At 39.6% G+C, this 23,922-nt stretch overlaps 2 protein-coding genes and 1 long non-coding RNA gene across 13 annotated transcripts in view; 2 read left to right on the forward strand and 1 right to left on the reverse strand.

Annotated features, from left to right (window-relative positions):
* Positions 1-13,804, reverse strand: part of CPEB3 (cytoplasmic polyadenylation element binding protein 3) — a 93,179-nt gene extending 79,375 nt beyond the window's left edge. For 6 of the 9 annotated variants that reach the window (XM_062619433.1, XM_062619429.1, XM_062619428.1 and 3 more), the window contains exons 1-2: positions 6,148-6,349; positions 4,894-5,807 (exon numbers count right to left, since the gene is read on the reverse strand). In XM_062619433.1, the coding sequence (XP_062475417.1) occupies positions 4,894-5,807; positions 6,148-6,229 (996 nt within the window). In that variant the 5' untranslated portion in view covers positions 6,230-6,349. Of the gene's footprint in view, positions 1-4,893; positions 5,808-6,147; positions 6,350-12,937; positions 13,280-13,585; positions 13,668-13,701 lie in introns of those variants that run through there. The other 3 variants (XM_062619430.1, XM_062619431.1, XM_062619427.1) reach the window with 3 other exon arrangements.
* Positions 6,501-8,491, forward strand: LOC134164051 (uncharacterized). Its single transcript, XR_009964979.1, has 3 exons — positions 6,501-6,634; positions 8,004-8,168; positions 8,350-8,491. It is a non-coding gene; the product is annotated as an uncharacterized LOC134164051 (long non-coding RNA).
* Positions 13,805-13,884: 80 nt separating the features above from the next.
* Positions 13,885-23,922, forward strand: part of MARCHF5 (membrane associated ring-CH-type finger 5) — a 30,698-nt gene continuing 20,660 nt past the window's right edge. The window contains exon 1 of one of the 3 annotated variants that reach the window (XM_062619437.1): positions 13,885-14,020. In XM_062619437.1, coding sequence (XP_062475421.1) covers positions 13,977-14,020 — 44 coding nt within the window. In that variant the 5' untranslated portion in view covers positions 13,885-13,976. Of the gene's footprint in view, positions 14,021-14,322; positions 14,422-23,922 lie in introns of those variants that run through there. The other 2 variants (XM_062619436.1, XM_062619435.1) reach the window with 2 other exon arrangements.

Genomic DNA, 23,922 nt, shown 5'->3' on the forward strand with positions numbered 1-23,922 from the left:
GAAGCATGTAAGAAAGAATAAGGAAAATAAGTAGACTAAGAGCAGACTAAATTATTTCTGTAACAACCAGGTTCTTTTTTGTTGTTTTTGTTCATAAACTTGCAGGCTGCCAATACTTGTGTGTCACCATGTAAGAAAAATTAAGATTAAGCTACACATTAAGGAACAATTTTCAAGATACCAGTAATGATCCTAAGCATGGTTACCTGCTGAACTATTAAGAAGCCAGAGCCCAGAATGGCAAATTCAGACTGAGGAAATATAGTGCTTTAAAAAAAAAAAAAAAAAAATCTTCAAATATTTCATATAACTACTTCTGGTTGAAGAAAAAACAAAAATCTAAAATTAAACACAGGTTTTGAAATGACAGTCACCAGAGTGTATTAGCCAGTAAAACTCCTTTACTCATAAATCTAAAACCATATATTATGCTTGTGAATGTTCCAGTACTTGAACTCATTCTAATTCTGTCATAATTTTTAATAAACGCACACATATATATGAGATATGCTAACATGCATTTCAGGTTACTGCAGTGTTAAGAAACAGGACTATGACAAATAAGCTCCAGCCAATTCATTGCCTATGAAGAAATGTATATATTCATCATATGTGCATGGATGCACATAATACGAGTATCAATCTGTATTAGCATGGAGCAAGCTAAGTATGGACTAGTATCACAAGCCTGAAGAACTTCAAAGGTTTAAAGAAAGCAGCTTCTTAAGGTAAGAAGCTGTCTGTTAATCATCAGCCAAAAGTCACACTGGAATTATAAATACAGTGGCCATTCCCTTGCCCTTCATTTCACTCAAAAAACAACACAGTGTGCTTAGTACAACACTTAGTACTTTGTGCCTGCTAATGTGTACCTATAGCTAAGTGCATAAATATATATTCGTACAAACATGTATTTATGCATATATACTTACACACAAACACACTGCGTGTTTGGGTTTGCATTTTGTTTATGGATGAAATATTGAAGTTACATATAATTTCTAAATTTAGCTTGTAATTTTACCTGGGCCCAGACTAATTCTATTGAAATCAATGAGGAAAAAAAACAACACCAAAACACCTCCCTGCAAATGACAGCATGTTAAAACTGTATTTATACACAATAAATACCATCTTATTTATTTCTGCTAAAGAATTATCAGTAAAGCTGCCAAGAATGACTTGATGTATGCCAGAATCTTCAGAGCACCAAAATGCTATTCTTTTTTAATAAAAAACTCGCAATTGCGCATTTTTTTCCCTGTTTCTAAGGAATGTTACTCAGAAAGCAGCAAAATTTCAAACAATTTCTGGGAAATTGTTATAGTGTTATTACTATTAAAAATCCACAGGGTGGGCTTTCTTAATTAGCAAACTGGTATCCAAACATTTAATTCCTTTTTATCTTCTCCACCATTAAGAGAATTTCTCATCCATGCTTCCAAGTGTCTACTTCAGGCACTATGAATCCTCCTAACCCCAGTATCTTCACATGGCTAGAAGAAACACACTATATACCTAAGACAAGTGAAGGGGAAAGAATTCTGGGAGCAGCTCAGAAGCACAAAATAATAGCTCTCTTCAAGCCCCACCACTCTGCTGTAAAAAAAGAGCTGAACCATTGCCCAGGTCCCAGGGACAACCAGGTTGTACCACTCAACCTCAAACGCCAGAAATGAGGATCACCTAGCATAATGGCATAGCACTACTGCTTGTCACATGACAGTCGCAACAGAGGACCTTCACCTGAACCACTCAGAAGCTGAAGAATGTTAAGAACAATGAACTGGCCACGCTTCTGTATTTCATATCTGGCCTTATTCCATATCTATTTCTGAGATCTTTTCTCCAGCTCTTACCTGTTACACTACATTTCATTCCAGGCTGATTGTTTCTTTTCTATTTCCTTTCAATCATCAGCTTTGTGTCTTCATTTAGTGCTATTTTCCTAAGTATATGAAAAACGTCTCCTTCAAAGCATTTTTAGTTGCCTTTCAACACCAATCACAAGGCAGATGCCAACAGAATTTCCATCAATTTATATTTTAAATGTTCTGCTATGTTCTGCAGCACAGCTCCTTGGGAGAGCTGCCGAGTGGGCTTGACATGCAAGGTACACTAATGTATTACACAAATTCAGGGAAGAAGACATGCAGCATACTGCTTTATGTGCATACTCTAATATGAAACATTTTTCCAATTCAACATTCTTTCCTAGAACTAGATCTATCAGTAGGTGAGTATCAGCTGTCTTCAATTATTACTTACTCAGATAACAAATTTTGATTATACAATTTTTCTGCTTAAAATTTTTTATCACTGCAAAGACCTGAATTAAAAAAATCAGTATCGCTGATGTTAATTCAACCAGTGAACATACTAATATTTTATTTAGAACATCTTGAGCTTCCTATCTTCTTAATGAATTAATTAAATATAAAACAATTTTTTAAAGTCTTATAATCGCAACATAAAGGAATGGGTTAACACAAAGAATTCACTGATGACTTGCTAGCCAGTTTGAGAGGTATTTCTGAAGCAGATCAAAAATGCTCAGTTATGAAGGGCGGCAGATGTACACGGATAAACCTGCCAGAATTTCTTGATAGTGCTGACAAACAGAAGTTACTGTGTCAACATATTGCCCAATATCTGAAGGGAAAGGATGGGGGGAGGAGGGGAAGGAGAGATTTAAAAAGAAGGAGAAAAACAAAAAAAAGACAGCCAGAACCCAGGCAGCACTAAAGCCTGATACGAATTTGAATTTCATTTTTATCAACGTAACTAAACAATTGCCTATTGATAGTAGAGTTTCAAGACTTCTTTGGCAATTTGTTAAGTATACAAGCAATCAACATCACCATATTATAACCCTGTGTGCAAAATTCAGCAGCTTACATTAAAAACAGCCTAATAGGAAAAAAATCACAAATTTTCAGAGTGTCTGAAAGCAGACTGTTATTCCAGCTGGTGCTGAGAGTAGTCTAAGTATTTGATTTCAGTTGAACAGGGAAATACCTGGTTAAATTCACAGAGAAGAAAACAAGTTTCTGGATGTACATGTTGGCTAATACCTTAGCTTTTCAAAACCTTAGTTTTAAACTCAAAAGAACTTTAAAAACATTTATCTATTATTTTTTCCCTAGTGATAAGTATCCACTAGTTGAATTTGTGACAATTTAGTCACAATAATAAAGTTGTGTATTCCTTAAAGATGCATCTCACCAAGCAAACCACAGAAATAAGACCATTTACTGTTGTTCTCCCTACTAATTCAATTCTATCAGAATTTGTAATGTCTTACATGTAGACAATTGAAATAAAAGAATAATTGTAAACTGAAACACATTTCCGACTCCTAAAAAATGACTGGGAGCTACATTAATTAGCTTTTATGTTGCTATGCAGCGTAGCAGCTTTACCAGGCATACTGTGTCTAAAGTATAATCTTTCTCCAGACTCCAGTGCTTCGGAGACATTGACCAGCAGTTCACCAGAAGCCACTCCGCCTTCATTTAAGGTAGCCAATAAAAAATCAGCAACTCTCCCTTTAACCAGAATGAAGCAGCAAAATGAAATTTCAAGGCTGACTATAAGGTGCCCTCTTTGAATGGGACTGGAAAGTGCACAGGAATGCATATATTTTATTTCAACAATCTCACAAAGTGAGGTGGGGGTGGTGTTTGATTTTTATTTTCTTTGTTTCTAATACTGTCAACCTAGATGCTGTTCTTAGCATACTGATAAGTTGAAAATGTTTGAGTTAATACTTTGTTGAGAAAGTGGTTACCTAAAGAGAAAGCATACAGAAATGATTTCACTACATTTCAAAACAGAAAATTTTGACCTGAGACTAAAAATACTAATCTAGAAGAAATTCTATATTCCCTTCACCTTGTATAGACAGAACTGCAAGTGCACACTCTGCTTATTTCAACTTAAAATGGATTTCACTCCATGACAGGTTTCATTCTGCATTAAAATTGCAAATCTTCTATGTGGCCCAGTTTCAGCTGCAATTGATCTGCTTTGTCGTCATAGATAAAAACAGCGAAGGGCACTGCAGCTTTAAATATTTCAGAGCTATGTAGCTAGTAAATAGACTCCATTGCAATATGGCTCTGAAGGTCGTGTCCTATTGTCTCTTTTCTGTGCAAATATTTTGAACAGCATAAAATGCTTTATTTTATACAATACCTCCCTGCTGTTTCTAAATCATGTCAATTGTATTAGGCATTTCCTCACTGGAAAGGACAGATACGCCACTCTTTCCATACACACCCACGCTCCTTCTAGATGTATTCAAAACCTCCACTGTGAATATAACAGCAGAGTGTACATATCAGACATATACAGCTTTTCATATGTATACCTTATGCTACCAGACTCCCCATTAAATCCCATCACAACATAAGCACAACTAGTTTTTTCAATGGTGGTAAAATAATTAACTGGATTTCAGGTAAAGAAGCATCTTTAGTGAAAAATAACAGGTCTCTTAGAAAACCAAAGCTAGCAATTTTAGTATCTCCTGTTTCTCACCTATGGGAGAATATGAAAAAAAGAAAAAAAAGGCACATAGCACTAAGAGAATGTAGTCTGCCAAACGCGGTTTTCACAAAGGAAGGCTACTACCAAACAAAAAGACACCCAAAAAAAACAAAAGCCCTGTCATATTTAAGTTACAAGAAAAACAAGACTAAACCTTAAGCCAGCATTTGGAATCTTTGTGCATCCACTCCCTAGGATCAAACCCACTTCCTTCTTATAAGGTTATTATCTGATGCAAATATGAGTTATGGAGATGCCTCTCAGAACATGAAATACAACCCTGTAAAAAATACAACTTTGCGATAGCTGTCACCATTGTAGAAGGTGCATGTGGTCATTTACCTGAAAGGGCAACAGATTGTTGCCATTGTCCGTCCTGAACGCGTTGTCTTCCATCCAGGATTTGGGGGTTAAGGGTGCAGCCCGTGGGAACTTCGGAGGGGCAATGACATTGCTGGAGAATGGTTTTTTAAGGGGTGAAATGGGATTGAGGGGAGAGGGTACACCGACCCCCACTCCCACGCCAACCCCCACTCCAACTGCCCTTCGAGGGTCCCTACCAGCCTGCAGCCCACCCCAAGGATTGGAAGGTGTACTCCAAGCCGCATTTTGATGGTTATTCCAGCTGGAGGAAGAAGAAGAGGAGACAGAGGAGGAAGACGGTTTGCTGGTCATGATGGGCTGATGGCTGTAAGCAGCATTTCTCTGGGCGAAAGGTGCCTGATTAGGGCTTACAGGTGACCTCCGCTGCTGCTGCTGCTGCTGAGCTTGCTGCTGCTGCTGCTGATGTTGGTGGTGTTGAGTCTGAGCTAGGCCAATTTGAGGCGAGAAAGTGCCACCGAATACAGGGTTGACATGGTGTGGAAAATTCTGGAAAAGCATTGTCCCATTGACTGGAGTAATCCCTTGGAAAAAGCTATCATCCACCGTGTTTGTGGTCCCTGTAGACCAGGTGCTGCCGAAGGAGGGAGACAAGGAGGTGCCGGCTGCAGGTTCTTGTTGAGGCTGGTGAAAGCTTAAGCCAGGCAAAATGGGAGACTCCATCTGCATCTTCTCCTTGCTATTTTGTGAAGGAGCTGATGTGCCGATACTAGTCACTGAACTGCTGTCTTCTGGTTTCGGTGTCTCCGACGAGATGGGTGTAGAGGGGGCTTCTGCTGAGTTTGGATCTTGCTGCTGCTGCTGCTGCCGCTGCTGCTGCTGGGGCTGGGCTTTGCTTTTGTCCATCAGTAAATCATCCTGCATGGTTTGCGCAGCTGAAACAGTAGGGGAAAAAACCACAAAGACAGATTATTAACGTTGTCATTCATACCACAAACCTGGCTGTCTTAATCATTTGCCAGCCAAAAATCTCATCCTATTGCTAGCGCTATGCTACGGCAAATTACCAGGCAAACCCGTAATCTTCCCCCTCCCCCAATTAGGAATATGTAACCTTTGATGGTGCTAGATTGCCTTTAAAATATTTTTTAAGATGCTTCACCCTTTTTGATGCCTTGTTTCCCTTCAGTCTAAATGAGATGTGCTTATAGGGCAGAGATATACAGCAATTTCGCCACGTCTCTTTTCTCTTACACCGGAACTCAGAGCTCTCACCCTGCAATGAGAAACTGATTCTGGTTCCTGTTTTTCCAAGCACCCTCCTCCTCCTCCACCTCCTCCCCCTGGTTATTTGCATACGTCAATAAATACTGCTGCGTCCTTCAGCAAGGTTAAAAAGACACCAGTCTTCAGTCTTCTCCACCCCCTTTTCTATTAAGGGACCTTTAAAGGAGCCGGGTACCGATTTTCCCTAATTAACAAACAAGCTTTCAGTTACTGAAATTTATCAGAGAGAAAGCACACACGAAATCTCGCACTGATGCTGGAGCGGTTCTGAGCTGCACAATCGTTTTCCGACCTATTTCTGCCGCACAGCTCGCTGCCTGCTTTAGGGCATGAGAAGCGATCACAACGGCGGGGAGGAGGTTGGGGGTGGGGGGAGAGACTCTTCATGTACAAAGCCACCGACGGGTGTTACATTTGCTTTCAGCGACCTCACGATCTTCCCATATAAAACATCAAAGCACTCCTTTGCTTAAAGGTATTTCTACTCCCTGTACTTCTACATATATTAAATCATTAGTGATTCGTTCATTGGAAAAAAAGAAAAGGTCCAAATGCACAGATATTGGAGGTATTATCATACTATCCTGTTTCTGATGCTTTCACAATAAAAAATAAAAATGGGGCAAATTGAAATACTTAAAATACAGACATGCCACATTTTAAAAGCCATCTTTATATGCACAAGACAAACACTAGTGATGCAAATTATTTGCTAAATCAATACATAAGTTTAAACTCAAAAAAAAAAAAAATGTATGTAGAATGGTTGAGTTGTATCTGCTAGAACAGGGGCTTCGTATGAAATAGAACATCATATTTGATTTTTGAAACACAGTGATACTAATGCATGCGTAGCCAGCAGTGAACAATTGTATAAACTAGAATGGGAACCTCCACATTTTGAAAACTTTTAGTCAATTGAAGAGATCATTTTCAGTCTCATAAGTATTTTAAATGAGACCAAAATTACTTCAATTAACTATGTCAAAAATAGTAATTGCTGCATACCTAATTGCATTTGAGTTAATCATATGACATGTACATTCCTAAGATTGCCTTATTTTAGGGTTGTTGTTTTACAAAGTAAAGCTAAATCAATTAACTGTTTAAGAAAGGTGGCAAAGACTGAAATCATCAACCCTCTCCCTTCTGACATCAACAGTTTTCAGATGGTTCATGTGTACCTTTAACATTTTATTTTTTTTTCTTTTAAATCTCCTGAGCCCTATACACACTTTCTAGTTAAAATAAGTGTCAGGACAGGTTTCTGCTATTAATTAAGTTACTGCTCACTTTCCCTCTTATTTACCTGTTCAATATGTAAACTGAACAGCAAGGGATCATGAACAGACTACACAGTGAGACAACATGAAGGCAAGTTCCTATGCAGAATGGAGCAAACTATTGCATCTGTAACAAGAAGCTCTGCTGGTGCTGGGGGTGCAGAAAACCTTGCAAGGCAGTTTAAAGCAGTACTGCAGTAAGCCATAATATACCAAGCTCTGTGTAGCTTTCCGTTAGCTTCATTTCTATCAAAATCACTATTACTCTTAAGGTTACATAAAATTACTGATGATTCCACATATGAGAGAGAGAAAAAGATTATATGTATCTGTTCCCTGGTTCTGAGCTATCAGTATAAAAATATATTTAGCAAGAAAAGCGTAGCAGCTGAAATGAAAAAATCTGTTGTCAATAAAGTATATTTAAATCAGTTAGTCACCAGGTTATCTATAGTGGCTAGCACAGCACTAGTTTCAAACATGTACCTTGCCTTAGCTAGCTGGTTCTGAACTTTATCCTGAGGATTGTAACCCACATTATTTTCATATTACCTCTTAAAGGTAAAAATCACTGCACAATTCAACCCTCTTGTCAAGGTCAAGACCTACCTTTAATGAATGAAGCCAGTCTGAATGGAAAAACACTGGATAATAAATGACTTTGAAAGACAGGCCAGCCAATGTCTAATGTTGGACTAACGCAGTACCTCCTGATTATTTGCTGGTGTAAGTATTTGTACAAATTTAAAACCCAGTACAGGAAATCCCTGTCCCCATAACAATAGCAGCTCCGTTTGCATGCAGTAACCCATGCAGTCAACACAAAAATTTGTAAGGAATGTTTACCTTTGGATTTTCTGTATTTAAAGATCAACAAAATGACAGTATATTTATTTTCTTCTTTCAGGTTTGGTATATGACAAATAGTCGACCACACTGGCAAGAGCACTTTGACAACTGGAAGCTTTCAGCGCATGCTCTCCCAAGGAATCCTGGGGGTTGAAGTCTTAGCTATAGATGGCATTTCACTGCTGCCTATCCTGAAAGGAAGAGGGCTCTAAGGGGAAAAAAGTACGCAAACACTCTCTCTTTCCATGGAAAATTGCTGCAGTCTGAATCACCAGCTCTAAGAAAATAAATATCTGTCAGATTGAGCTGAACCCAAGCAACTAAATAAGAGCTTTTAACAGTTTAATTTATTAACCCTGATCAAATAGCTACCTATTTGGAAGAGCAATAGCTACACAAGAAATAGTAGTAGTATTTCCAAACTTCCAGTATAAGAAGTTAATTATAACCTCATACCAGAGATTGCATCATGTTGCTTAGCTGAAGAAAATATTAAACAATAACCTGCCATAATACAATTCCTAACAATATTCTGAAACTCAAACATTAATAGGTAGAGCGTGAAAATTTAAACCAAATCAAAATCAGCACACAGACAAAATGTTGTATTATTTGAATAATTTCCAATTTCCAAATTACCACTTTTTCATTACTGAGTTACTGTTACCACACTGAAAACTCTACCAAAAAAAAAAAGTGGAAAAAAAAGGAAGGTGCAAATTTTACTATTTAACATTCCATCTGCTCTGTCCACTGTTCCACATTTCAACTACCTCCCCTCCAGTACCCACATATGTCCAACCTCCACATCAATACACAGCCTGACAGGCATTCCTCTCGTATTAATATTTTGATGATTAATATAGGTCAGGTAAAGTTTTCAGAATTCCATTTACTGGCATTTGTGTTCTGTCTTGTACTGTTGCATGAATTATTTTCAATATTTATTATGGATAATTATTCATAATACTAATATGCAGGAGTAAATACTAATGCTTGTATAGAAATTATATAGTTGAAATCAGAAGTGTGAAAATATCAATATTTAATAAAAGTGCAAGCTGATTGTTTAAATGATGAAATACACTTAGCTTAGCTTTATCGGTGAAAAGACATGACTAAAGCTAACAAAGGTACATTAGGGCAGTTGAAAATGGGCTGTTAAACACACATTACTTTCTAGCTTCTGTTTATGTTGGACTGTTATGGTCTACCTGCCTTAAATCAATGCTGTAATTAAGCATTTCTCAACACTTGCTCTAACCTGTTTGTGCTACTCTGAATCATTATGAGAAGGAAAACTGCTTTATTACAGCAGTTGAAAAAACCTCATTTGTTGAAATATCCCAGCTATCACAGAAGTAGCTCTAGGCATTCCATACCCCCCCTTTACATTCCTATTTACTTCTGGGTTATTGCTTTTCAGATGATTTGAAGATTCATGTGGAAGGGACCACACCCTTATTGTCAGTTTTCCCCAGGAGACAGCTTCACTTTATAGATCAATGGGTAAGATAAGGAAAGTACTTCTTACGATATTGACAAATGGAGCAGCACTCCATAAACAAAGAATATCAGAACATAAAAACAGGTTTTGATCAATTGGCCACTAGAAGAAACTGTTTTTTGTTTCTACCAGGCAATTCTTTCATAACTGGAAGTTAAAAAATAGTAACAACAGCTGTATCAGAACACAGGAGCTTAATTCTATCTGCTATCTGCATTACTTGACCTGGGCCAGTTCCAAAGAAACAACTGTAAAAAAGGCCCAAGTAAGCCTAGCTAACTCAGTTAACATTGCATTGAGTGTGTTTTTATTTTATCAAATTCATTATTAAGTAATTTAAGCCCACTCTAACAGACCATGATGGTGTTCTTGCCAGAAATTAATATTCCAACTAGCTTGAAGATTAAGTATTATGTTACTGAAAAAAAATAGTTTTATTGTAGAAACATTTTCCTCAGTTTAGACTTGTTTCATTTTAGTTTAATTGAGGGCTCCTTTTTTTTTTTTTAAGGTGGAATCAGCTAGATAAAAAATGCCTAACCAATCTTGTAATTTAATTCTACACATTACTAGCATAGCAGTTAAAAATGCAGTTTTGCCAAAATAGAATATCCATATTGCTGGGGTACTTAGCTTTATTGAAAACAGTGAATAATTCTTGTCAACTTCTTTCTTAAGTTTAAATCTCTATAAATTTGTTAGGAAATGATTTAGTATTTTCAATGCTGATATTTTGACATAAATCTGATAGCCAAATTTAGGACTCAATCTTAAACCCTAAATAGCTGATACTGGTTTTGGTGATTTTCATTAAGATCTATACTTGCCTTCAGACATGCAGTTTTATTCAATCCAAAATGTCTGCCACCTCCAGTTAGCATCAGTGAAGCTGAGCCTTGTCAAATCTCAATTAATAGCAACCCTTTTACCTCACTTTGCATTGGAAAAAGGGAGCATTCTCAGGAGAGTTCACTCCGGGCTCAAATGCAGCTACCATCAGGTGAAGGTAAGAGAGGACAGAGTAAGACAGTGCAATTAACATCATGGAGACAGAAGGAACAAAGAAGGATCTATTAAGGGATGATATGGGAAACAACAGTTTTTTAAAAATGAAAAAACTGCCAGAAGCAACATGAAATTTATAGTGGAAATTGCCAATGCAAAAAAAGGAAGCATAAAGAACAGAAAGTGGAAAGAAAAAGAAGACACAAAGGGGATGAGGGAGAGTGAACTGAAGGAGGTGATTATTAGGGAGAATAAACCAGGTATTTGAATAAAGCAGCTGCATATCTGGTCTTGTTAAGGGGAAGAGATGAGGATGGAATGACAACTCATGCTCCGTCAGGGAATAAGGATTTTTTTTCCTTAAATTTAGAAATGGTTATATATGTATTTTAGGACTTTGATTCTGAGAAGAGCAGACAAATGGAGGACATACACACCAAGCTGTCCAACAGGCACAAATCAGTCTGTAGATTTCAGGATCTTTAAGCTTTTTATGGAATGATAAGAGGTTTGCCATTACAGGGTCACAGAATTACAGAATCTGTGGGTTGGAAGGGACTGTTAGAGGTCATCTAAGTCCAAGCCCACTGCAATAAGCAGGGATATCTTCAACTAGATCAGGTTCCTCAGAACCCTGTACACCCTGACCGTTAATATTTTCAGGGATGGCGCACCTACCACCTCTCTGGGCAACCTGTTCCAGGTTTTCATCACCCCCACAGTAAAAAATGTCTTCCTTATCCAGTTTAAATCCACTTTCTATTTGTTTAAAACCATTACCCCTTCTCATGTCACATAAACCTAAGGATAAAACCAGATTCCCTATTTCCATTTGTAACATTTTAGAACAAATATATAAAACCTAAGCATTTGGCCAGTCTAGGTGATCAGTGCTCTGGCCAATAGACAATGCACTTATTCCAGACCAAGATTAGGAGCCAGAAACTCTGGTATATAATATTGCTCTTACATTTCGCAAACAGCTGTAATTGGGACAGTGTGTATTAGGCTGTCTTCCAGGAAATCATGACCACATGGTTTACTCAAGCCACTGTACATCCAAGACTTCTTAGCAGTACAAGCAAAACTGAATTTTACAGTCCTAAGAATAAGTACTTAATAAGTTTTCTGGGACAGGATGTCAGCATGACACCTTCTTCCTACTTGCTTCTATACATACTTCTTGTATGGAGCATTTACATCACTGTAATTACTTTAGCATTCCTATTTATGATATTTGTAGCAACTAGAAAATAAAATAACACCCTCCCTACTCCATAGGTATAATATAGCCATTAAGACCAAGTCCTGATACTCACACACATTTTTACAATACATTTCTCTCAGTAAAGACTCTGAAAACCAGACTGATTTTTGCCTGTGGCAGCACAGCCAAAGAATGCAGTATATTCATTAAAGTCTCCTTTCTATTCTACCTGATCTCTATAGTCATGTACATCCACCATACAAATACTACTTGTCCTAAGCAAGAACAGATGTAGGTTGATGCAGTTGCACAGTTGTGGGCTTGGCCCTGTAAATTACTACCTTGTACAGTAACTACAGCGCAACAAAGTTGCAATTTACACGAGGTATCCAGGACTAGTCACATGCAACAAAAATTACTACAAGAACTATTAAAAAATACTTTTATGTATATCACATGAAAAGGAAAATTCAAAGTTGACCTTCATTAATCAGCCTTCCCAAGAATCTGGAATGTCACAAATGCCTTTGAAAAGTAAGGTATCAGCCTTTGCTAGGGGAACGTGACATTATACAGAACCTTTACATGCAAGCATACACTCAGACTGAAAAGTAAGAGCAGGAGACAGACACCCAGAATGGAAATAAATAGAAAGGCAACTTCTCTCCAGGTCCTATCCACCTCTTCTATAAAGAATTTTCAGCTTCTAAATTTCCAAGACTCATGGACTGATGGAATGTTCTAACTTCAGAACGTACAGTAAATTTTAAAAGCACTTCAAAAGGATTTTTTTTTTTCCATTAGGAAGCACGCCTACAAACCAAAGTGAGAGCAGCGTCATTACCACCAGCCGTCCCACGCCTCACCCCACTTGCGTACAGAAGCTAGTAGCCACCAGGCCTCCACCGAGCACGACGGGCCACTTACAAGGGCGCCGGGTGCTTGTGCCTGTCATTACCAGCAAGCCCACAAAACCGGATTAATTTCCCTGCCGCAGTGCCAGCCCCCGCCTCTCTCGGCAGCCAACTGGGGCAGGCACCTGGCAGAGTCACCTCTTCCCCCGGGCCTCTCCGCCCCAAGGACAGGTCCCGGGAGGCCGGCCGGCCAAGCAGGGGGCTGGAGCTGCCTGGCACCTGCTCGGGAGGCGAAGGAATGGCGAAGGTGCTGCTCCTGCCCCGCAAGCGTCCCCCGACGGCACAGAGGAGGCGGCGGCCCGGCCTTTCTCCACTTCCCTCCTCCCATGAGGCGGGACCCGTGCTGCGCCTCTCGCCTCACCCGCCGCCGAGGGCAACGGTCGCTGCGCGAGAAGGGCGATGGCCGCTCCCACTGCTCCGTCCCTTCAGGCCCCCAGAAGGGCCGGGGCGGTCGGCGAGCACTGTGTGTTCGGGAGTGGCAGCCACCACAGCGGGAGCGGGGCCAGGTGCTGACCTTCCACCGCGTACCCCCGCTACCCTGCCCTGTTCCCTACCTGCCCGCGCAGTGCCGGGCAGCGACTACACGGCAGCAGCAAAGAGAGACATAAGGCAGGGAGCGGTACCGCGGGAGGAAGAGAGAGCGGAGCGTGCCCACCCGCACCTTTAAACTCCCGGCGGCGGCAGAACTACACTTCCCGGCGTGTCGCGGGGCGGCCGCCCATTGCCTGGCGCAGGCGTGTTGTGGTGGGTGGGAGGTGGTGACGGGCTGGCGCTTACCTCACAGAGACTGCGCTGCATGTCTTGCCCCGCCAGCGCGGCGGCCTGGGACGCGCAGCTTCTGTGGACGGCTCCGTGCTGCCTCGGCGATCGGCTGTCCGCTGCGTCCCCGCCTGCGGAAGGAGGGGCAGCCCCGCAGGACGGTGGTTTCGCTGCCCTTCCTCTTGCTCCCCTTTCTCCACCTCCACGCGTGTGACGTGCGGCTTTGTCGTCGTCAGGGCCGCCTTTGTCAGGCTCCGGGCCTTCTGCTAGGCCCGCTCTTTCTCCTAGGAGCCATGTCCGAGCAGACAGGCTTGGCCCTGCCTCAGTCCATGGACAGGTACGGGGAGGGTTCGGCGGGAGGAACCTTCGGGGTAGGTGCGTGAGCCACCTGCGTCTCCTGGGCTGCGGGGGGCTTGGGGTGGGCCTCTTGGGCGCGGGGCTCCCGCAGCTGCGCTGGCGGGGGTCCGAGTCGTGACGGCAGCGGGACAGGGCCTGGGCCAGTGGCGCTTGTCCGGGTTCACTTTGTGTTCTTTGGGAAGTTTGGTGGTTGGGGGGAAGTCGTGCAAGCTCTTTCGTGAAGTGGCGTAAGGTGCCGCGGTCACCGGCGTGCTCTCCGCTGGGTATGCTCCCCGGGGTTTGCTCAGGAGGAGGTGTGTCTGGGCTGAAGTGGGTTCTGGAGAGAATGGTGGAGGTCTGCAGAAGGCTGTCCTGTTTCTGTGGGCCTGGGAGATACTGCGGGTATGGAAAGCACAGACATGTACATAAAATAAAGCAGCAAAAGATGACCAAAGCTTAACAGGCCCTGACTGTTTTGTTGCTGATCTTATGGTTAATGGGGAAAGGCTGTAATTGCTTTTTGGAGTGGTGTTAAAAAGTGCAACCTAAAAACTATTTTGACTGGAATGTAGGGGAGGAAAGACGATTGTTAACTCTTATTTTTATCTTTATGCATTAGTTTGAATACGTAGCGCTTTCACCCTGTTCTGCTGAGAGTTTAAAATACTTAGCTATAATTTTGAGTCATGCAGAAAGTCCTTAAGACCTGTCCCTATAAACAGCAAAAACAGGTAGCCTGTTATTGCTGCATTTGTGATAGGTTGGTATCTCCGATGGTGCATGGGCACCCAAACAGAATCAGGCTCCTGTTGATGAACCTGTCATGCTTTTATCATACAGAAGAAAAAACAAAAACCAACCAACCAACACCCCCCCCCCGAACAAATCAACAACAAAAAAAAACACAAACCAGCAACAACAACCAAACAATCAACACCCACTCCTGAAACCCTGGTGTTTTTCTTTCCATGTCACCAGGAAAGAGGGTTTAGTGAAATACAGGCTGTCATCAGGGGCAGAGCTTGTGCAGCCTGGAAGGTGAGGATGAGAAAGTTAAGCTTGATGTAGAAAGAGGATAAAAGTGAGTTGGGGAAGGAATGAAATAAAGTTGTGTCTGTTTAAAAAAAAAAAAACCTGAAGAAGTAAGAGATGACAAGGGCGTGATTTAGGTTATAATTTACAATGATGCCTGTCAAGGAGGCTAGCAGCCAGGAACCATTAGTGCATTTCCAAGAAGTAACAGGAAGGAGGTAGGCTTTTGGAAATACTATCAGGAAAATAATTCAGTTTGATACGCTTCCTGTGAATGTAGGGAATAAAAGGGAAGAGTTAAGGAAGACAAAAGGAGTTGGGAGAAGGATGACAGGACTAATGAGGGGATGGAAAAGACCTGGAAGAGTGTTAAAGATTCAACTCTTCTGAAACTAAAAATAGAAAAAAAAATCTGCATCCTGACATTTGTAGTCCAGTAATATGTAATATTTTGTTTTGGAGTTCTAGGAAACCTTGATATTCAGAGCAAATTCTCCGCTCTCTGTGGCTGTTATAGCATGAAGTCCTAGTTCATCTTTTTGGGAGATCACTGTAAAGTTCTTTCTATAATCTGCGTTGTGAACAACTGTTAAACAGTTAATTAAAAAAAGGGAAATAACTACTGCTCAAACCAGTTTACTGTTCTGCAGTTGTTATGTGTAATGGATATGTGGGTTTGATGTACACTTAATATTATTATATCCTTGAAGCTTTGTGAAATTGTAATTTGTATCTCTGGCCCTTCTAAAAGACTTTTTTCCAGTACCAGAGTTGATACAATTTAGACAATTGGAAAGTGTTCCTGACTTAGTTAATAACAAGGGACGGTGTGGGGGGGGGAAGTTTTAAGTAGCTAGGTAGTGTAAAATGAGGTATGAAGAAAGACTGTGGCTTTTATGTAAGAATTTACAGGGCTTAATATAGGAAACTTTAGCAACAGTAGTGTGAGAAGTGGTGAATGGAGTGGTAAGAAGGAGCCAAGTATTTAGGATCTCAGTTTAATTCAGAGTGTAGTACAATACCAATAGAAGGATCCTGGGAGTAACTGAGCCCTCAGAATGCAGTCGGTGTAAATATTTTTTCTGTTACATATTAGGTTTACAGAGCAATGTTACACTGGAAGGAATTAATTTTCATTCAGCTGGTATTTCTGAATCTTATACATAACTATTTTCATGTTGTATGTACTGATGATCAAAATAAACTTTCGCTGTTTCACCTTAAGGAACGCAACCCATGGATGAATCATCTGTAGAGATTCTGAGGGGTTGAAATGGCTCTTCTACCCTGTTATCTTTATTGCTAATGACAGATGGTTGTTTTCCTAGGTAAGAGGAAAAATACGCAAAGCATAAGAGTAGCTGTTAATACATTATAACTTAACAAAAAGCGCATACTTTGAAATCAAGTTTGGATTGTTTAGCGAAAGATGAGAATTGATTCTAATAGGTAAAAAGGGGGGGAAAAATAGGGTTGTGTGTTTTGTTGGGTTTTTTTGTTTGTTTCTGATACCTAGATGGTCACACAGAGAGTGGTGGTGTAGTTGTTACTTGTTTCTACCAGGAGTAGAACCAGGTTCTGCCAGGTGCAGATCTGAATGTATGCACTGTTCTGTATACAAGAGTCAGAGCTCTTACAGAAAGTTCTTTAGTTTTGTATTTGTGAGAAAGAACAGTTGACTGCTTCTCTTGACTCTTGCATTCTACATCTTTATGGCTCACAGTTGTTGTTTTTTTTTTTATTTCCCTTAATAAAGCAATTTGGATTTCTCCAGTGTAAGGAGTGGCTTGATAGGACCTTGGCATCGTTGCTTGGGGTTAATCTTTCTTTTGTACATTTTGAGCTTTATCATCCTTTATTTTCCCTGCATAATTTCAGACTGGAAGCTAACCATGCATTTGTAACAAAGAAGGTAAATAGCTGTTAAGGTATTTTAGAAGTTTGTAGTTCGATTTTTCTAGCTATGGATTTTATACTTGCCTGAAGGACTGGCTACAGCATAAAGAAGCATGAGAAGTAGCTGTGACCATGAAATGACACTACATTCTGGATTTCTCTTGTTGGCACCATTTAGGAAACTAATCCAGATTATTATAATGATCCTTTCTGGCCTCAAAACTGGAACTGAAATTGAAATTTGAATTTCCATCCCTCTTGTAATTTTTTTCTTCCAGCTCATGTTTAAATAACAGCCCTAGATAACAGTCATAAGGACTTTTCTGCATGCAGAATTCTTTGCAGTTTCTGGTAAAGGGCCATATTCCTGGACTAATGTCTGCATTTGAAGGCAGTGGTTAGTGGTCAAAGTAGTGAGGTTGTATTATTTTTAATCCCTTAATTTCTGTTGGCTTAATGTATAAGTGACGCAATGATAGGAATTTCCATTTTTAAAAAAATGAATTTTTTTTGTGTTTTTTTTTTAATTTACTGTTAATGAATGTAAACTAATTTTTCAGGATTTATTTAAATAAAATTGCCAAATTATGTGAAAATATTTTGAAATTATAGCAATTACAGTATTGAGTGCACAGGGCAAAATTTACTTGAAAGTCAATCCTAATGCATTTGTTGAATTTTAACAGGCAGAGGCCATTTGATATGCAATACATACTTTCAGTGTAAAAGCATTTTTTAAGGAAATACTCAGAAATATTCTGAATGGTATTAGGATGTTGAACCTTTACAGTGAAAGTCTTGTGCTTACTATGGCAGGACTGTGAACTGAGTCAGTCCTCCCTGTAGTTTCAAGTATCATTTTGGAGATGCACAAAAACCCCTCAAGCCTTTTGTGGGCTTTCTTGTTTTCTATTCAATTAGGTCCTATAACTTTTCTGTCTCAGAGCTCTTTGACAATAGTATTTCCAATTGAACATGTTTCATCTAACTACCCTGTGTACCACCTGCTATGAAAGGTATTCTGGCCTCTTAAAAAAATTTTCAAACGTTTTCATTCTTCTGGGTAACTTTCATAGCATGTTTTGGCTCGGAAGGGATCATCTAGTTCCAACCCCACTGCCACAGGCAGGGACACCTTACACTAGACCAGGTTGCTCCAAGCCCCATCCAGCCTGGCCTTAAACACTGCCAGGGGTGGGGCAGCCGCAGGTACTCTGTGCAACCCGGGCTGGGTCTTCATCATAGTAAAGATTTTTTTTCTCATATCTAAATCTACCCTCTGTCAGTTTAAAGCCATTCCCCCTTATCACTATATGTCCTTGTCGCTCTCCAGATTTCTCATATACCCCCTTTAGGTACTGAAATGCTGCTCTAAGGTCTCCCTGGGGCCTACCATTACTCAGGCTGAACAAGCCCAGCTCTCAGCCTGCCTCCATGGGAGAGGTTCGAGCTCTGCTAATTTTTGTGGCCTCCTCTGAACTTGTTCCTCCAGGTGTGTCCCTCTTGTGTTGGGGACCCCTGACCTGAGTACAGTACTCCAGGCGGGGACTGAGGATAGTAGAGTAGAGGGGGAGAATCACCTCCCTTGACCTGCTGGTTACACCCCTTTTGATGCAGCCCATGTATAGTTACCTTCCTGGACTGCAAGCACACATTAGTGGGTCATGTTGAGCTTCTCATCAGCACCACCACCAAATCCTTCTCCTAAAGGCTCTTCTTAATCCAGTTTCCACTCAGCCTGTATTTGTGCTTTGGATTGCCCCAGCCCAGGTGCAAGACCTTGCACTTGAACTTTCTAGCATTTCTTGGTGCTGTACTTGATAAAAAAATTAATCCTTTAAATACTGACTTTTTCTGGTGTCATTAGCTTGTCAAGTACAATTTGACTTCCATTTTTTTATAGTTATGTTTTTAAGCGAACTAATATGTAAATTTAGTTTGGTTTTAAGTTATGTCTATAGGTATGTCTTACCAGTTTGCTATTTTATAGCTTTATGTAATAGCCTGTATGTTGTTGCCAAGACATCAGCTGGCTGTGATCCTGTACAACTAACCCTTCTTACAGAAAGAACACTTAAATGGGTCTTGCCAGAGTTGCTGTTAGAATACATATGAGAAAACAAAACTAGTAACTGTTTATTTTACTATGCAGTCTTTTTGCTGTGTTGCTTGAGCAGTTGCTTTCTGAAGTGGTAAGATTTTTGAAGAGTAGTTACAAGAGTCCTTGCCATAGTGAAGTCAGTGGCAAGCCCATATTGATAGAAAACCCAGATAATGTAAATATTTGATTAAAAAAAAATCTTCAGTGTGGTCAATTTGAAGATACTTTATTTGTTTGTAAAGATAATCTGTTCAGTGTGCTGTTTTCAAATAAATGCTTAGCCACACACTAGCTTTTTGCTAGTTGTGTCACCTTAACATGAGCTGGAAAATGTATTTGTATTTTTAAGCTATATTCTCTTGACTTTAGCTGGATTTTGTGCAGATTGCTCTTGCAATTGCTTATGCTAAGGCTTCAGAATGGTGGGTTTTGTTTTGTAGGGTTTTCTAAATGCATGTTCTGTGGTAGTAATCTGTGGTAATCCGTTTACTATCTAAATTAAAACCAACTCCTGCTCCTTCCATCCCATTTATTTGCCAGCTGACCAGACTGTGGTCACTTTTGCCTTCTGTTTTTTCAAGTATACAAAGATGCTAGTCAAGTCAGAATGTGATATATAATCTGTTAAAGGCTTGTGCAGGTACATGCTGACGAACCAGTGTAGTGGCAGTTTTAGTATGGTTTAGGTTTTGAATTGGCATGTTTGATTTTCTGAATGGATAGTAGTTGGTTCAACTGTGGTTGATACGCACCCCCCCCCCCTTGATAGAAACTAGAGGAATGTCATGTGACTGTTTTGTACCTTGCCATTCCTTATTTAAAGGAGACAATAGAGCTGAAATTGCAGGTAGACTTAAAAAGCAATTAGAAGATAAAATGCAGAATTGTGTTTGTCTTAACAAATTACTTACTCCATCAAGAGAGGAATTTTCTTACAACAAATATTCTCTTTGCCAGAGCACTGGTTTGTCAGAAAAATGGTAGCAATTAAGGGTCAGAAGTTGCAAAATAGCAAATATGTAGGCTATTTCAATTTTCTGAACTGTCATCTAACTATTATCTGGTAATTTTCTTTTTTGTTTTTAAAGAAAAAAGCATATGCAGTGCTTTTGTACCTCATTTTTAGTTGTTATTTTCATTCCAGTTAGCATGTGTGGTGGTGTTTGTGTTGGTATGAATCTTTTCCCTCTTTGGAAGTGTGGGCACTGGTTTAGGTCTGTTCTCACAATTAACTGTTGCTACTTCAGTAACCAGACATCATTTCAGATTAAGACCTTACTGCTACAACCTGGACAACTCAATTAGTGCAGTGAGGTCCTTGATTAAAGACCTTTGTCCTGAACTACTTAAACTTGTGCTGGATATTGTGTGCTATGAATAATCTCACTGACTAAAGTTGACACAAGTATGTCTTTGTAGGAGTGGAGTGAACTACTTAAAATATGCAGAGTAATAAACAACATAAAACACTTCACAGGATTTATGTAGTATTTTTACTTTTCACAAGCTATTTACTATCTTTGCAGTTACTCACTCTGTCTGTTCTACTTGTGCTGATTAAGCACACCTTTCTTCATTGCCATACCTGAAGGAATTGTTTTCTTTATTTCTTAAACACAGTTAAACTCTTTTGAAAGAGGACTTTCCCTGACCTGTGGTTGAAGTTGATAGGCAACTGGAAGTATCTGGCTTACTGTTGTTCCTCTAGAGTAGGATAAGCATTCTTAGAAGAGAGTATTAGAATAAAGAATAGGCTGTGATGACTTAAACTCTACTAGAAAGAGAAAAAGGTGTGTTCCCTGTTCTTCCCAACTGATTGGAAGCTGATGTTGATACAGGACCGAAAAAACAAAGTTACGTATATCTTGGACTGGGTTTTAAGAATAAAAGTTTGAAACAGGAGTAACTTTACAGGAGTAACTTTCTAATAGCTAGACTTTTTCATTATTGCTTCATCCCAGGTACATCCCTTGCTATTTTGGTTCTCTTTATGCTGAAGGACCTGCATAGATTGAGTTCTTCCTGTGTTTTATCAGTAGAAGTGATTAGTGGAGATTACTGCAGATCTACAGAATGCCCATTTGTAGTATGAAAGTGTCAGCATGTTATTTATAAACCTTTGGCCATCATCTTCCGTGCACTGTATTTTTGACGCCTACTTTGATATGCTCAGGAACAAACATACATGCTTTAATTGCTGCTTAACTGTTAACGTCTGCCTGCAGACATGAGGCAGTTATTCCTCCTGCTTAAGTGTGGGGAAACTGCTGAGAGACTATTTATCATTTTTACACTAAGTATCTTGTTATTCCATGTATTATCAAGGAATTCAAAGAATATTTTCAGCCATTGTATCTGTTTCATCTAAAAAAAACTATACAAAAACCTATTCATTGATATCTGAAACGTAAAAGTGCTCAGACCTCTGTAGTAGTGCTTAACTGTGATTGTTTCCTGTGGCATGGTGCCTCCAGTGCTTGCTGAAGTTAAAACTTCTGACAATTAACGCAAATGACTTGAATAATTATATGCATAGTTTACAGAGCAAGATCAGTTAAAATGTTCAGGTGTTAATTTTTGAACATCTTTTTAAGTAATACTTAAAGTGGTAATGAACATGCCAGCTGTTTAGGATTTGTTTGCTTGGTGCTTCTGACAACCTGCTTTTGGACTTAACTGTTCTGCAGAGTGGGTGGGAAGTTCTTTGTGTGAAAGTATAAGAGATTTTTGATACATCTTACTATCCTCTCAGCAACAAAATGACTTGGGTACTAGCTTGTTACAGGATGTAATGCCTATCTTTATCGAAAGTGTGCATGACTTGCTAATTTTTTAATGGCACATGTGGTTTACATGAGTAGCAAATCCAGTTTTAGTGCAGAAGAATAAGACCCAATCTGAAGTGGTTAAATTCTTTAAAGCAAACTGCTTCTGGCTAATCTTTCTAAATGAAATTGATGTTATGGTTGCAGAGAGAAGATGGTCAAGGAGCTGGAGCCCATGACTTGCTAGGAAAAGTGAGATGGAACTGGGCCTGCTTAGTCTGAAGAGATGGCTTGGGGAAGACCTAATAACCTTCTAGTACCTACCAAGGAGGTTATTCAAAAGTCTGACTCTTTTTGGAGGTTGTTAGCAGGATGATGAGAAACAATAACTGTAAAAATGAACAGAAGGTTTCTGCATGTGGGGATGGAGAGCGATGTAATTAAGCTTTAGAATGTTTGCCCAGGGCAGCTGTGGATCTCTGTCCATGGGACTTTTCAACACCCAGCTGGAGAAAGCTCTGACAGTCTGGTCTGAATTCAGTGTTGCTTTCGCCTTGTTCAGGAGGTCTGACTAGAGACCTGTGGTCCCTTCCAACCCAAATAATTTTACAATACCAGGTCTAGATGCAATCCCAATTTAAATAGCACAGTGGTAAGGATTTATTCACTGCATGATGAACATGCTGTGATGGAGGTGCCAGTACAGGAGGTATGGTCCATTAATATCTTCTGGCAAATCTGTACTTAGCCTTTTTTAGCATCAGTTCCAAAATCTGTACCTAAAAGTTAAGATGAATTCTTTTCAAGTTGGACTAGGATCTTATTTTTTCATTTTCTCAGAAATATTTTTCTTTCCTGTTATATTAATGCTACTATGAGTACTTTTCTTCAATAGCTTTCTGCTGTTCAATGGAAGTGCTTAGGCTCAGGATTTTTGTGTCAGTGATTCTGGGGCAAGGATTATACACCTCCTGCCTAACACTAATACAGGATAAGAAAAATTCCAATCAAAAGCTCTACTTCTGAATGTTGGGTTTAAAAAAAACGTTTGTGCTGAAGTTGTGTTATATCTGGGACTAGCTGTTCATTTGTTGTAACTTTAAATCTTAATTATCTAACTATGATGAAAATGAAAATTAAATTGGCCTGTTTATATGAGTTTCCTGATAATAAGCAAATTCCAATTGATTTAAGGGCCAACCATGGAATCTTTGCATATTTTTGGAAACAAACCTTTTGGTTAAGTGTAAGTTAGTGCTTCTAGTCTTTAAGGTGATTGTTGATGAGTGTTCTCAGTTTATGTATCTGTGCCTGTTTCTCCCTTTGGTGATGCGTCTCTTGAAGGTGTATGTATTAAAAGAAAGTGTTACCACAGTGTGAAGATAGTGAGTAATAGTGATTGTAGACAAGAGGAGCTGGCATCCAGTAATTTATCTATTTTTTAACAGCCATTTTATTATAGTAGACATTTCTTCACAGTCTTGCTAGAAAAATGGTTAGACCCTCTGTTTTAAAGCTGCAGTGTTGTCTTTATATACTTTCCTGGTCTCCCCTCATTTGTTTCTCCTGTTATAAGTGTCTTCTCCTGGGATCTAAGTATTGCTGTTTAGATGTGGTTATTTTATATTGGACTAGGACATGCCTTCTGTGAAGGCTATAATTACAGCAGGCCATGTGCTGGGTGCTTGTGACTGTTCTGCTGGTGAGTCATGCTGTCAGTTCTAGAGTGCTGAGGAGAGTTAATGTCATCAGACACCTTGGAGTTTTGTTTACATTCATTCAGAGTAAAGACATTTCCAAATCTGCAATGTCTGCCGCATTTGAGGGGTTGGTTTTTGTTGCTGAGGTATTAACGTCCCAAGAATGTATCTGCTTGGCACTTAATTTTTTGGGGGGGTAGTTTTTAGGGTTCAAATTGTTCCAGTTTTATTATGTATATTAGGAGGATACAAGATGACTGACTTCAGCAGAGCTTTTTGGTTTGCTCTCTTTATACTGTAAATTATCTGTTAAAAATAGAAGATATAAACTGAAAATAACTTGAGTAATAGTGTCTGTTATATAAACTCTTGAGTTCAAAGCAATTTGCTTGCTTTGGAGTCTTCCTGC

Source organism: Pezoporus occidentalis, unplaced genomic scaffold, assembly GCF_034315485.1.
Source record: "Pezoporus occidentalis ecotype Australia unplaced genomic scaffold, CSIRO_AGI_Poc_V1 ctg210, whole genome shotgun sequence".
Classification (NCBI taxonomy): Eukaryota; Metazoa; Chordata; class Aves; order Psittaciformes; family Psittacidae; genus Pezoporus; species Pezoporus occidentalis.